The sequence below is a fragment of the Equus asinus genome, chromosome 6 (genome assembly GCF_041296235.1).
Source record: "Equus asinus isolate D_3611 breed Donkey chromosome 6, EquAss-T2T_v2, whole genome shotgun sequence".
Taxonomy (NCBI): domain Eukaryota; kingdom Metazoa; phylum Chordata; class Mammalia; order Perissodactyla; family Equidae; genus Equus; species Equus asinus.
The window spans coordinates 29,226,989-29,242,312 of NC_091795.1; the positions used below are offsets into that span (position 1 = coordinate 29,226,989).

The following is a 15,324-nucleotide window of genomic DNA, read 5'->3' on the forward strand; positions in this document are numbered from 1 at the left end:
AGGAGCGTTACACTGCAACTCGTTCTGGGGGAGGGGAGACTGCAGCTGCACAAACTATATTTACAAAGGAGAAGGTTCCAACGGCCAAATCTACAGGCCTCCTCGTCTTGGAGGACAAATGAAATTGTTAAATCAATACATCTTGACTTTTTGCAAAGAAAGAAGAAAATTCAGAGGTTAGAAAGAAGATGGACAAAAGGTCTGCTCCATTTTTCTAACTTTCTTTTATGGTGACATTACAGGACCCACTTACTTTTGCTCCTGGCTGACTGTGAAGTCAGCCATCACTCTCCGGGTGAGGCTCTCACAAATAGGTAAGCTGAAGGCACTCGCCAGCTTCACTACCTCCATGGCCTGGTCAGGGCTACTGGATGCTTTTGCATTGTCCATAAACTCATTCAGCAACTCATTCCTATAAAAGAAAGGCAACATGTCAACAGTCCCCAACTAAACCCCTCAACCTCTTCAGTCAAAGATTTACATGCAAAATCGAGCATTTTATAAAGTTCAGTCATAAAATCCTCAACAGTAGCTCTGGAGACAATGTTACACGAAGTCTAACTGGGCCAGAGAGAATGGACATTGGTTGAATATGCCCTCACTGAGGATCTATTCCCGTGTGCTGCGATCCCTGAGGACAGATGAAAAACCGCTTGCCTCAGGATGCCCTAGATGGTGGGAGAAACCGTGCATCTGCTCGCCTGTCAGACGAACGCCCAATTCACTGTGGCTAGGGTATGTGAAGAAATTCCAATCACCCCACCGTAAGAGTTTAGCCCATGCAGCTAATTCCCGGATATATTCTGGCAGGTCTGTTACCTCCAACGTACCTCGGGATCTTATTATGCTTCCTGAAAAGCTCCAACATTTTCCTGTTCAAGATGAGATAGGAGGAAGATTATGACTATTCATAGAAGAGAAGGCAATCAAACGACCGTAGCTGCTCTCCTGGACTCAGAGACTAAGCATCCTTCCTCACTACAGGGGAAGCTCCTGAAGACGCACATCTGTGAGCTCCACTGGCTCCCAGTCCTGTGTTTACATCACAATCACCTCAGATGCGTCAACCCTCTCCTCCCAAACCTCCTATGTGGACACTGCAAGTGTCACAGGCGATCCCGCTCTGCCGCCAGTGTGGAGAGCTGCTGGGGTATATCCCCTGTAGAGCACCGCCTCAGTCCTCCGAGGGAGGGAGTACATCCCGTGGGCAGCTGGAAGAGAGGGATGCAACTGAGTGCGATCTCCTTACTCTCTCACAATCCAGTATGAGTTCAGTGTGTCCTAAAGCTACGTCATGAAGAGCAGGCTCAGATTAAGGCATCAGTCTCATGTAAGTGCTCGCCGTTATCCTGCCACATGCAGGACAAAGGAGAAACACATACACTCAGCTCCCATGACTCAGCTGAGGTCCGTACCCCTGCGCCAATCATCACAGCCTGATTCATAACAAGTGTGTGTCAACCCGCCTGAGTTACATTCAAGCATCGGGTGCTTCCGTCACTAGAAGTGCAGCAGGCCACGTGTGATTCACACTCCTAAGACCAGCTGAGGCAGCAAAGCCTTCATCAGCTTTTCCTGGAGATAGTGAACAGCCATATTCTGGACTGACAATCACATGTTCAAAGTAAGTTACTTTCTTGGGCTGAAGAAGCCATGCACAAGTACCCCCCATTTACTGACTTTTAGAACTAACACACATTTACAGCCAAAACAAAATACAGCAGAAACACTTAACTGTGACTACTCCTACAAAGTATTCCTTTGCTGACTTCTCTGCTTTTGGAAAAATGAATATGCATAAGGTGTCCATTCACAAAATTAGTATGGGAATGAAACGCTGACAAAACACATAACTAGAATACAGTGGCACAAACCAGACGGATTCTACTCAAGGCCACGTTTCAATACTAGTGAATGCCAGTTTCCTGAAGTCCAAGTATACAACCCACACTGTAAGCTGGGAAGTGGGGGGAGCACCCACAAATGAAATACTTGAAGAAACCTAATGCCCAAAACATTTTCAAAAATAAGATTCTTCGATCACTTTGCTCTTTATTTAAGCAGATAGATAAGTGACTTACTTGCCCACGGATACAGAAAACAGGTCAGAAATGGAAAGAATTAGTCCACGGAACCACATCCTCTCTTAAATACACCCCATATACTGGCCTTCTTCCAAAAGTTTGCTTTTCAGTTGATATTTGGAAGTTCCACTGAAAACGCATTATGTAGAAAACTCATTTGTCTCCTGATAAACTACACATCATAGAGCCAAATTAAGAGAACCTCTCCTGACCAGGGTGAAGGTTCCCTGAGACCCAAGTACCAACGCTGCTAATTCACACCTGGGGGATTGTACTCACCAGGCTTCCTGGGTTCTCCCAGCCCTTAAAAAAAGGACAGCTATATAGTTCAGAGGGTTGGCTGGCCAATCAGGAACAGTCTGTCTGGCATCTTGGTTTTCATACGTAGATTTGATATCTGCAGCACAGTCAGCAAACGCCACCTGAAGCTGAGAGGCTCTAAGAGTCAGCAGAACTGCCTAACTGGTTTTATAAGAATTCAAGTTCAGGAGACTCCATGAGACCATTAAAATTTTTGAGCAAGTGACTACATCACACATATTGCACACAAGTAAAAACAAAAAACCCCCCACTGCCCCGGGGTAAAAATGTGATTAGCCACATCTTTCAAATCCAACTATAGGTCTCTTTTCAGATAGCAATAAAAAAAAAACAGCGCAAACTGCTATTAATTATCAGGACAGAGTGAAGTTATTTTCATATTCTTTGCTTTGGTCTAGAGAAATGAGTGACTTTAGAAATGGTAATCTGCTAATGGGTGGATATGTGTAGGTGGCAACATGGGTTTAGATGGCAGAGTTCTCCACAATGACAGATGAAACCAGGGAAAGTGCTCTTACAGGGCCCTTAGTACTAGAGAATATACTCGTTAGCGTACTCTAACAATAACCAAACCTGAGGAGCAATACATCCTACCTCTGGTGGGTGCTGATCCCTTGCCATGAGCATCAGAATTTCTTCTTTCAGGTCACTGCGATAAGTATGACCATATTCTTTACTATCTTGAAACAAAAAAGGAACAAAAAAGTGAGAAGTGATCACCATCACGTAAAACCAACACTCTCTGGCTGACCTTTGTCCACTGTCAGCTGTCAACCATATTTGATGGGTGAAAGTAAGCTGCTGACATTACCTATACCAGGTTTACTCCGAGGATTGCAGAAAACCAGCAGGATGAGTCACGGTAAGCAGAGACATAAGAGCAGTGAAAGCCAATGCCAGTAACCTGTCCTGGTCAAGCGTTAAACACAGCACACGCACTACACTTGAGAAGCCACCAGCTCCGTGTGGTAAGACGCTGTTTCACAGCAGCTGGGTATCGTCAATGGTCTTTTACAATCACTAGAACAGTCTTGTGAAGTAGTAGGGGAGGACGGTGGTCTCAGGGTTTCAGACATGGAAACTTGAGGCAGAGAGAAACTGACTTTAAGATCTCAGTCACCTGGTGGAAGAGATACAGCACCTTCCGCAGCCAATTTATGCACATAAGACACAAACACACACACAAACCAACAGTCATGGCTATTTCTTAGAAACACGAAGTATCACTGATTGGTTAGCAACTGAACCACAGTGATACAACATGGCACAGAGGAAAGACACAGGCCTTGGGGTTAGAGACCTGCATTTAGATTTAGGGTGTACCATGTAATTAGCACTGAGTCTCCCTTTGTCATGTCACACAACAGGTACACAAAATCTAGCCTTTTCTTGTCACGAAGGCACTAATTTAGGTCATTTTCACTCAAGTAATCCAATATGTAACATGAGCACGCAAACCTGAAGTAGACCTCAACTAATCTATTCGATTTAGCCAAACATGCAAGTTTTCATCTCTTAACAACGTTAACATGTCTGTTAATCAAAACGTGGGACAATGAAGTGAGACAGGTGTGCACACATAAGCTGAAACCAACCTTTCCAAATCTGAGGGATCAATTCTAGTCGGTTGGCCACATCCAATGCTTGGAGAAGATCTATCAATGTTTGAGAATGGGGAAAGAAGACCTGATTAAGAGAAATACAAATATATTTTTGAAGTATAAATCAGAAAAGATACCCAACAAACATGTCTACAATAATAAATGATTAGTAATGAATCATCTTACTGAAGGTATCAGGTCCTTATACCACTTCAAAGTGACATCAATTTGTTCCATTAGGCAAAGCAAACTGAAAAACCTGGAACTGCAATGGGGAGAAAAAGTATGTTTATATAATGATACATTACATACAATTTTACAACAATTTACATGTTATAAACAATTTCAAGTTACATGGGCCAATGCTTGACCCAGGAGGTGCTAACTGCTTTCTGGACTTCCTAATTAATAGCTTTTTATGAACTGGTCATTCAGGACTGCCTCCTCAGTATACTCTGAGCTCATGGGGAGCAGACAGTGAACATCATATTCATTTCCTAAGCATTTCATGTGAAGCAAGGATTCATCACACCCTCATTAACAGGCTGCCTCCTTTTGTTCTTGTTTTCATCCGCTTAAAAGCAAATCCACTTAAGGAGTCTCTTTGGACTCTAGTATGTTGTTCATCTTTAAAAACAAGAGGCTGTGATGAAATCTTGAGGGACTCACCCTACTAAAAATTCAAAAATATACAATACAAGGGTGTAGAAGATATGTGCATTTAAAGTGCTACAAAGAAAAACAGCTGAAAAGATATACAGCAAGACATCTCATTCTGGCAGATCAGTTTTAGCACTGCTTGAATTTCCAAGCACTCAATTAACATGTACTGTTAAGTGAGGTGTGCTACCTGAAATCAGAGGTGAGATAGGAGGGCCACCAACAGCCTCCCACTTGCAAAATTCACTAATGGTTGCTTAAAGGTGCGCCATTACTGCAAAAGGATACATTTCCAACACACTTACTAATAGAAATTACGTCGATTATCAGGTCCAATGAATTTCCAGTTGTCTCCAGTGTTTAAAAGCCCATGTACTTGGTAAGCAAGTTCTAGATCTCTGAGAGATGAGCACTGAAAATTTACAAGTAGAAGGCATCACTCCAAGATCCTTATCAGCCAAACAGTGGCTCGTTACATAAAGAAAAAAAGCACAAGTTTCTTGTGGAAATACTCATATGCTGATTCAGTGTATTACTGGTGGACAGCAAATGAATTACAAGAAAGGCGGTGGGTAGGGGTGGGAAATCACAACAAACTCCCAAGTTCCGCGAAATTTAAAACAAAATGATTTTGACCTAGAAATTATACCTTCAGAAATCAATCCTACAAAAATACTTGATCACATGCACAAAAGAGAGATGGAATGCCCACTCCAGCATCACTGTACTAGCAAAAAAACACCCATGAAGTAACTCCAAAATCCATCCATAGGAGAAGAGTTCTAAGTTAAATTGCAGTCTTTCTCATCTACGGAATACTTTATTGCTGTCAACAAACCAAACACCATGGAAATGCATCTGGGTGTGCATGTCTGAATACACAGAGGAAAAACCCTAGAAAGATACACACTAAACTGTAAAGCAATTATCCTTAGAAAAAAAGATATGCTAATTTATTCTGAAACTGCTTGAATTTTTTCCTATAATTAGCATGATAAAATGAAAAACCAAAATTAAAAAGAATCATCTTCAATTTAAAAAGTTACCAACAGCCAAATATGAAATACTCTGAAAATTTATTTGAACAAAAGTATGAAAAAAGACAATGTATACAATAAACACAGGGAAGGGATGTTATGTGATTTAATACAGATTTTAGAGAAACCAATAAGAAAAACAGAACCAAAGACATGAAAAGAACTAAGAGTTAGAAAGTCAAAGAATCAAGAAGACATCCTCCCACCAACCAGTTACAGATAAATTTAGGAAATGGATAAAAGGAAAAGGGAAAACAAGTTAAGCAAGAAATGGTACTTACAACTCTCATGGCTGACTGAAAAAACGCATCTGAAAAAGAAAGTTCCCAAGAGCCTTGGTTACTATGGATAAAACATATTTTCAAGTCAGTAACATTAATTAAAATCCTGGCAACAAAACTTTCAATGCATAAGACAAACCTAAAGGAATGAAAACTCAAGAGGAGGGGAGGGATACAGCAAAGTGCCACAGACATTTGGCTTTCTCAGAATAATAACCCGAAAGATCACTAAGCTAACTTACACCCTGTCCTCAGAAGCCTCTACTAACCAGTACCCGGAAAACAGGCTCTGTGTTACACAAGCAATTTCTGTACATACCATCATCTGGGTCCTTTGGGGAAAATTTCTTTCCCATTACTTCATTCATGATGTCATAGATTATGAGGGGTGATCCTTTTGCAGAGCTTTCTACAGAATAAGGAAGCAAATGGTTTATCATGAGTCCACTTCCTCTGCCACCTCCAAGCACACAGCATCTAGTACAGGCAGCCACATTTCTCCTTCCTCCACCTGCAGTGGAAGGCCTGGCACAGCTGCTCAGGGCACCAGCCTGCTAAAGGAACAAATGCACCTACAGAGGGCAGCTCTCCCTAAGTTCTGGGACAGTTACTGATCTTTGGCTATTTGCTCCCAACAGAGACTCTTCCCTTCCTTCTTAGTCTCTTCACATGCCTGACTTTCACTGAACTGGGAGACAGACACACAGCCCCCCTCGCCAAACCCGTATTCTTAGGAAAACAAACATAGTTTTTGCTAGTAATCACTACTATTCCTTTAAAGAATAATCAGGATGAGAAGGCCAAGAAAAAGAAAACTGTAGAATTAATGGACGTGGACAGTCCTCTAAAATCACATGAACTGAGTATCACTAGGTAAGAAAATGCTCCTAGAATATTCCCAAACACATCACATTAATCACCCACATTCCCTTCCCTACCTTATCCACACATAAGTGATCATAGCATTTTAATGACAGCAGAGATGTATTCTGATAATTTCCTCAAGCAGGTTTCCATTTGCTACCATTCCTAACTTTATTATTAGTTACATATTCTATTTCATATGTAGTATTTCTCCAGTATTTTAGGCTTTCTCCTTTGGGTAAATTCCCAGAAATTACTGTTGCAGGCAGGTAAATTACATACATAAGACAAACTGATACACCTCATCCCACTCTGCCCCCACCGGCATGGGTGTCGCTTAGGAAGCCTAAGTCCCACTGGCTTGGTTAGCAAAGGAATCAATGTGATATGTGACAGTAGAGGAATGGAACAAGCTTTGGGGCCAGAAAGACTAGCTTCACTACAACCTCACCAAGGCTGAGGAAAATTTTAGAAGATACAATTGTGTAAACTGCTTACCCGCTTCCAAGGTAACCTGTCCCCGACCCTAAAAGATCAAACACCTCCCTGTACACGAGAATATGGATTTTGTAAACTCAGCCCTCCAAAAGAGAGAGATTATCAAGTTTTCCTGTTGTATATAAAGTCTATCACAGGAGAGAAGGACTAGAGCTGTCATTTCTGAACCCAGGGGTTGTTTCTCTGGTTGGGGCAAACAGACAAAAAGCAAGAGATTATGAGCGTCTCCTGTGCGCCTTCCAAGCATGGGATCAGACGCTGCGTAATTCATTTAACCATTACACTCTGACGGCATTATTCCTCAGTTAAGGTTGCCAGTCCCTTTTGACACAGCTGGTAAATGGTGGAGGTGAAATTTCAACTCAGGTGTGCCTCTCCAAAGTCCATTCAACAGAGCACAGCTCCAATAGGGACTGGCTGAGCTAAAAGCAGGTGACAAAGGGAGCCTCACAGTTCTCCCACAAGGCTTCAAAATAAGGTTAAGGTGACTGTGGAGCAGCACTATTCAAGAACTGCCTGCAAAGATGGAAATGTTCCAAATACGCACCACCGAACACAGCAGCCACCAGCCACATGTGGCTAAGCACTAAGGCAGTGAGAGAGTTCAAAATTTTAATTAAATATAGCTGGTGGCTATTGTACTGGACGGCACAGCTCTGGAGAGCAAAAGGAACTCCCAACTCAAGTACCTTCTGACCAGTTCTAACTGCACACCAACACTGTTAGTACACTAAATGATCCCTCTCCCCTCCAGCTCAAGGTTCGTATCACAAACAAGGTGACCACCCGCAAAAATAACTTTTTGCTCAGGCTGTGGATGATGTTAATTTGCGAATTCTCTATTCTTAATTTATATACAGAGAAGGTAACATACAACAATTAATCACACGAAATTAAGGGAGCTGGGTCAACTTTCTACAGAAATTAACATAACATAATGTCATACATACCTTGTTGATAAAACAGCTGAATAATATAGTGATACGTTGCAAGCGAGGGTTCTCAAATTACCAGGTGGATAGAAAAAAATAAGTAAGTCAAACACAGCTATCCAAAATATGGCTTGCTAAGGCATACTGAACTAAAAACATACTGATGCTGGTATTTAAGTACAAGATGATGCACTTCTACTCCTTTGAACAAAGACATTTCCTAACTCATCTGATTAATGTTAAGGTGAAATGTGTCATAAAGACTGAATCGCCTTTAGAAAGTCCAGACACTTAGTACTAAAATGTTACAGCTAATGCTCTGTACTATGATTGTTCAGTTAAGAACACTAAAGCAAACTGAAGTGATTTCCAAAACAACCTTCAATAAAGTACTGAAAAATATACAGTACACTAGCACACACTGGGATTCAAACCTCATTATGCTAGAAAATGTAAAGGGATTTAAAGGTAGCTAACTCTAAGTGAACAAGTTTCCCCAGAATCAAGAGATCCATAAAAAAGTACCTAAAATACTAGGAGAACGTTGCAATTTGCTATAAAGAAGACAAAGATGACACAGGAGCTCCCACAGTAGTAAACACATATAATTAAGTGTGCCAAGTGGTAGAAAGGAAACTCCCAACATATTACGTAAACAGCAAAAAAAAAGAGTTGGCGGTCTCTTTTTGGCTTGTTTAGACCTGAAACCTCTGGTCAGCACTGTCTCGGGCGTCAGTGAGGGACTCTAGGACACATCCTTACCTATTCCAATGGCTTTCATCTCACGTAAGGTCTGTAAGGCTGGCAATCTTCCAAATGCATAAAATCTTCGGAGACATTTCAGAATTGTATTAAAAGTTTGTAGATTTGGTTTCACCTTCTGTGCAACCATTTGCTTCAGCAGCTCCTAAGCGAATCAAAAGCCGAAGTATTTTTTTATGCCTGGGTAGATAATTTGTCCAATAAACTAATACTACATACTGAAAAAGAACTTGGCTCTCTGGCTATGTCTAAAGCAGGTTAATAAACATATCCCTAATTTAAGAATTACCTATTAGCAAGACAAGTGACTTTGCCTTTTAGAGAAGCCCCTCGATTCAGACACCCCACACCAACTAGATCAACGTATTCAACTGTCTTCAGTCCTTGCCAAGGGAGTCTGCTGAGACTCAAGCAAAAGAATAGACTAGAAGAGATTGTGTCTTTCCTTTATAAATGAGCAGTATGGTATAAAAACATTTCCTATTCCTAAATTACTTCAATCAAGTGATTTCAGTTTCTTTAAACCTACCTGATAAAAATTTTGAATAAATATGCATTATTTTTGTAATAAACTATCATGAGAAATAAATGAACAATGCAACCCAGGTCTTCCTAAATTCTAGCTGTATGCTCCAGGTCAAGTAACTTTCTTCTCATGTCAGACACAGCTACTTAAATGAGAGGGTTGCAGGAAAGGCAGTAAACAAGTAGCTGCTATCTGAGTGCCCAGCACGGTGAGTGCCATGTAGCTGCTCTGCGAATGCTGTCTCCATCCCATGTATTTCAGGCCTATCAGAAGACAAAATGAGGTTTCCTTACCAGTATGTTATTCCATTTTTCCTCAAATTTCTCATTTACCATCAATGCTTTTGCTTCAATCACTGCATTGAAGGTGTATACATCAGCTGTAAAAGAAGAAAAGTACTTTAACAAAATTTGGGGTTGAAGATTAACTCCTAAATGGCTCAGTTTAAGGCATACACATGTGGCTCCTGGCTCATTACCACGTGGTCCACGAAACTGGAAAACCACTTTCTTCTCTGGATGTATTCCTGCTTTAATCACCAATACCACAGGAAAAGACTAAAAACTGAGCTAATGATTGAGGCAAGATCCAAAGATTTCAGATTCTTAAGGAAAGAAAAAGGAGGAGTGAGGGGACTCCAAACACACTTACCACGAAGTCTGTTGTTCAATAATTCAGTGTACAAGTTTAATGCCTGCACAGGAGCTCGGTGCTGAAGAGGGAGAGGATAAAAACTAAGCATCATCCAATCTGTTCACTTAAGAAATATTTGCATATCTACTCTTCTAGGGTTCAAGGTCCCACTTCTCATAAAGCGTATGCTCTAGTGCAGTGGTTCTTTACCAAGGGCAACTGTGCTTCTCAAGTGACATGTGGTGATGCCTGTAGACAAGTTTAGTTGTCACAGCTGGGGGTAGTGAGGATGTACTACTGGCATGCCACGGGCAGAGGCCAGGGAGCTATGAAACATCCCACAACACGCTGGGCGGCCCCCGCCACAACAAATTATCTGGCTCGAAACATCAGTAATTCTGAGGTGAGAAACCATGAGTCAGTAGAAATTAAGGATAAAAACATATAAAACAAACGCTACCTTCACCATTCCTCGGATCATTGTGCAGTAGGAATGTGCATTTTTCTCAGGCATTAGAGCAAAGATTCTCTCAGCATTGTTTTTTGCTCTGCATAAAAGAGAGTAAATATGAACCAGGGGAAACAGAAAAAAACAACAGCACCACAATTTACTGAGGGTTTACAGTGTTCTAGGCACTGTGCTAAACACTTTATGCATATAATTTCAAACAACTCTTGCCACCCACAGAGAGATAGTTATCATCATTTTGAAAATGGGAAAAACTGAGGCTCAAAGACCTTAAGTTGTCCAAGGCCTTGCAGTTAAGTAGCAGAATCAGGAACGAAACGGAAAGATTTCTGAAAAGACAGTATACACTCAAGGTATTAAACCAACAGCAAATGGTACAATAGGGTGAGGTTTTCCCAACCTCCTCCAATCACAGTTCCCCAGAGGCAACCACAGAGAAGTGGTTTCTCCTGAATCCCTCTGTCATATTCTAGCACAGGTACATACATCATATTCTAGCATATCTATTTTCCCTTTCTTAGGAAAAAAAAATCCCCAAAAAACCTGTGACGTCAGCATCACGGCAGAGTGAGCTCTTCCCTTAAGTCTTTCCCCACTAAGATACAATGAAAAGGACAGTCATAAACCAACAGAGGACATCCACAGCCATATGTCTGAAGGTGAAGGTGCTGGATACCCCAGGAGGCAGTGGAAGATGGTAAAGGGGATCGCCTCTCCCTCCGCCCGGCAGCAACCTAGGGGCAGGACCACACATTGGCTGGCACGCGACCCTGAGATGAGAAGGGAGAGAAGGAAGGCCTGTGCAGGAACGCTTGCACTTCAGTTACCTCCCAGCCTGTGGGAACGCCCCACACTGAGGAAGGTAAGCAATCGCAGGGGCGTGCCTACCAGTCCAGGCAGTGAGTGCAGAAGCGCTCACAGGAAAAAAGCAAACCCCTGGCCCCGGGCGCAACAACTTGGCCTGAGTGTCCATGGACTAACGAATGGATAAAGAAGATGTGGTATATACATACAATGGAATACTACTCAGCCATAAAAAAGGACAAAATTGTCCCATTTGCAACAACATGGATGGACCCTGAGGGTACCATGCTAAGTGAAATAAGCCAGACAGAGAAAGAGAAACACCATATGATTTCATTCATACATGGAAGATATACTCACACATGGACAATGAGAACAGATTAGTGGTTACCAGAGGGGAAGGGGGTTATGAGGTGGGCAATAAGGGGTGAAGGGGCACATATATATGGTGACTGACAAATAGTCATGTACAACTGAAACTTCACAATGTTATAAACTATTATGACCTCAATACAAACAACAACAGAAAACCCACAAAGGTATCACATTATACAAACTATGCTGTACCTTGATTCTCTCTTACCAATGTCTTTGAAATGTGATAAAGCCAGGATTTGACCCAAGATGGTACCCTAAAGTCCACGCTCTTAACTACTATTTTAAATCATTAAAATCTACTGAAGAAATTTAATGTTTGATTCAATTTATTACTTCAAAAAAGACTAGATATTAGTGGCAGCTTTCCTTCTCCAGACATCTGTGTGAAATACCTTTCTTTTATTTAGACACTTCTACTCAGTTAATTTAAATTCTCAAATGTTAGTTTAATGTTATTCACCTTTTGCTCAGAAGTACTGAATATTTCTGCTCGCTGGTCAGTAGTCTTAATTTAGAACTACAGTCTAGTGTACGTGTATTCTTATGTAATCAAAATACTGACTCTTTCAGAATTAGAGGTATATACTGCAACACAGGACTACTGATGAAACTACCAAAGGAACCATACTATGGAAGGCTACGTAGAGTTAAACGGAAAAAAAAGAAAAGAAAAAGTCAAGTGTCAACCTTGTGCTGCTGACTGGAGATAAAGATCTTATGAAAAAAGGTCCAAACACGTATGAACACCAATTGGGATATTTCTATCACATACTGAAAACCAAGTGTATTTTTGAAAATTATAGGGTGTCTTCTTCAAGGGGTGAAGGGGAACATTCCATGTACCATGAGGAACCATTAATACAAGGCTCCAACTATGTAACACATACCTCCAAGTAACTCCCAACTGAGGACCAGCCTTCTTCCTAGATTTCTCATTATTTTCCTCTGTGGCCTCTTCCTGAAATGAACCATCAACAGAAATAAAGTAAAATACGACAATGGAATGCATTCTCCTAGTTAGATTCCTCAAAATCAAACTATCAAAGGAAGTAGAATCCAGCAGAAGGCAAAGAGGAAACCCAGCAAACGTTTATTAAGAAATGCTAATTTCTTAAGGGGAAATCAGCTCATTTACAGATGAAAAAAAGTTGGCCCTTAAAGCAACAACTGACAGCCTAGAGAGGAGATAAAGCCACTGCCCTCTATGGCTTGGCCTAGAGAGAAAAACCGGAAATCCAAACCATCCAGCTTGTTTCCTCAGAGGCTACCTTGGCCTCGATCCATACAGAGATATTGTTTATTATTAGAGTGAAAGCAAGAGAAAACATTGCCGGGTATGGAATATATAGTTAATGTCTAACACTGACAGAAGACAAGCTAAAATTTTTTTTAAAAGACGACACCTTGTCCTTTATTTATAAACCAATTTTTGGAATAGGCTGATGCAGAGCGAGACAAGCATGGCTGGCTTTACATATGACCGTGCTGGCTCTGTAGCTGGGGCTGGAGGGGCAGAAGGCAAGCCACGCCAGGAAATCTAGAAGATAATCTGGAAGGCAGGGTGTGACTACAACCAGTATCTTTGTACTTTAAAATCTTACTCTGTACACAAATAATCCACATTTAGTGGGAAAAAAATTAGAAAAGACAAACTGGAAGAAAAACACCCATAATTCCATCACCCAGAGAGAAACACTGAATTTTTAAAATGACTTTTCCCTTATGCATATGAAAATTTTTTTATAAAAATGGAACATACCTTGTTTAGCCTATTTTCCCTCTTATCAAGGGTGATGAATCTGTCCACACCCAAACAGACCTACACTAGTACTCTCAGTCACCACACAACACTATTACCATAATCCAATCACTCACTATTGGACACCTAATTTGTTTTCACTATTTTCCAATTATAGGTATGAATATCATGTTACAAAAACTGTTATATATACATCTTTTTTTTTTTAAAGATTGGCACCTGAGTTAACAACTGTTGTTAATCTTTTTTGTTTTTTTCCTTCTCCTTCTCCCCAAAGCCCCCAAGTACATAGTTGTATATTCTGGTTGTGAGTGCCTGTGGTTGTGCTATGGGGGACGGCACCTCAGCATGGTCTGACGAGCAGTGCCATGTCCGCGCCCAGGATCCAAACCGGCAAAACTCTGGGCTGCCAAAGTGGAGCAAGTGAACTTAAGCACTCGGCCACAAGGCCAGCCCCACATCTATACATCTTTGTGCACTTGATCCAAAAGTTTCCTTGGGATCTAGTTTTAGAAATGAAACTCCTGGGTTGAGAGAGAGGCTACGAACGAGTCTCAACAGGCCAACCCTTGGCACAATACTGTCCTATACCTCCAGTAGCGTGTGCTCACTCCTCCCCGCCTACATATGTATGAAGTTTTGAGGGAGTGCGCGGAAGGGGATCCTTCCCTGTCTATTACACATCATACTGTCACTGTAAGCAACGACAGAGGGGCCTGCCCAAAGATTTCTGGCCAAAGCTTTGCCTGCATGTGGTAGGCAAGGTCCAAATACTTTTAAGAAGGGAACTAGTGTTAAAGTAATTGTTTAAATCCCTCTCTTCCTCTGCACACTGTTCATCAGGCTACTGTACCACCCCACATCTCAGCACAAATCTCTACTATCCCAACTCATGGCACACGAACTCGCCTTATTGTGAGAAGGTATTACTATAAAAAAAAAAACCTTAAAAATCATTGCCCAAAGCCATTACCGACTCTTCTGATTGTTCACGTTGTTGAAAATGATAATCAGCTGAGGGCTCTTGGTCACCATAGTAGCACAATAAATCCAAGAGACTATTAGTTGTTTCCAGAGAAACAGTGGTTCCTGTGGGTAGGAGAAAAAAAGGGAAAGTAACCTTGAAACATCAAAGAACTACACTACAGCCCATTAGATTAAAATTCCTGTTTTTCTACGAGCTGTGGCTTGCTTGGCTACATATTTACTATCGTCCACCACTTTATCAATGGATGAGCACGCATGCCGCATCAACTTAAACACCTAGAGTTATGCAGATCTGGACACAATCCCTACTAACCGTGTTTGTCTGACATAGAAAATTAAAACAGCACTTTGGTCAAAGCTTGACTGTGTGCTTACAATAATATTTTATGTATTCGTATCCCCAGAAAAACTGTCTCATGGTGTTAACTATCATCTCCAAACCGAAGACTGCAAATTATTGCCACTTACTTTCCCTGGCCCAGTTCCATTTTTACAAATGCAAGCAGAATCATTCCACTTGGATCCAGGCCCTCACTGAAATACTTGCCTAGAAATACTAGCATAACGTCTAATTACAGTACCCTTTTATAAAAATTGTTGCTCAAAACATTATGCTCCCATCTTGATACCTATTAAAAGGGAACAGGAAAAAGTATGAGACATAATACTGTTTTAAAGTAACGGCATTTTTCTAAAGAAAATATACCAATAATAAAAATACTCATCAG

General features: G+C 41.1%; 1 protein-coding gene and 1 non-coding gene across 4 annotated transcripts in view; both read right to left on the bottom strand.

Annotated features, from left to right (window-relative positions):
- PTCD3 (pentatricopeptide repeat domain 3) overlaps positions 1-15,324 on the bottom strand; it is a 30,806-nt gene that overhangs the window by 692 nt on the left and 14,790 nt on the right. For 2 of the 3 annotated variants that reach the window (XM_014852805.3, XM_044772780.2), the window contains exons 8-23: positions 14,583-14,698; positions 12,738-12,808; positions 10,660-10,747; positions 10,218-10,278; positions 9,860-9,945; positions 9,041-9,185; positions 8,297-8,347; positions 6,304-6,393; positions 5,985-6,013; positions 4,972-5,078; positions 4,193-4,271; positions 4,001-4,091; positions 3,000-3,085; positions 2,364-2,512; positions 831-872; positions 254-412 (exon numbers count right to left, since the gene is read on the bottom strand). In XM_014852805.3, the coding sequence (XP_014708291.1) occupies positions 254-412; positions 831-872; positions 2,364-2,512; positions 3,000-3,085; positions 4,001-4,091; positions 4,193-4,271; positions 4,972-5,078; positions 5,985-6,013; positions 6,304-6,393; positions 8,297-8,347; positions 9,041-9,185; positions 9,860-9,945; positions 10,218-10,278; positions 10,660-10,747; positions 12,738-12,808; positions 14,583-14,698 (1,450 nt within the window). Of the gene's footprint in view, positions 1-253; positions 413-830; positions 873-1,037; positions 1,212-2,363; positions 2,513-2,999; positions 3,086-4,000; positions 4,092-4,192; positions 4,272-4,971; positions 5,079-5,984; positions 6,014-6,303; positions 6,394-8,296; positions 8,348-9,040; positions 9,186-9,859; positions 9,946-10,217; positions 10,279-10,659; positions 10,748-12,737; positions 12,809-14,582; positions 14,699-15,324 lie in introns of those variants that run through there. The other variant, XM_070511818.1, reaches the window with a different exon arrangement.
- LOC123286785 (small nucleolar RNA SNORD94) lies at positions 1,303-1,439 on the bottom strand. The gene has a single exon (XR_006529588.1). It is a non-coding gene; the product is annotated as a small nucleolar RNA SNORD94 (small nucleolar RNA).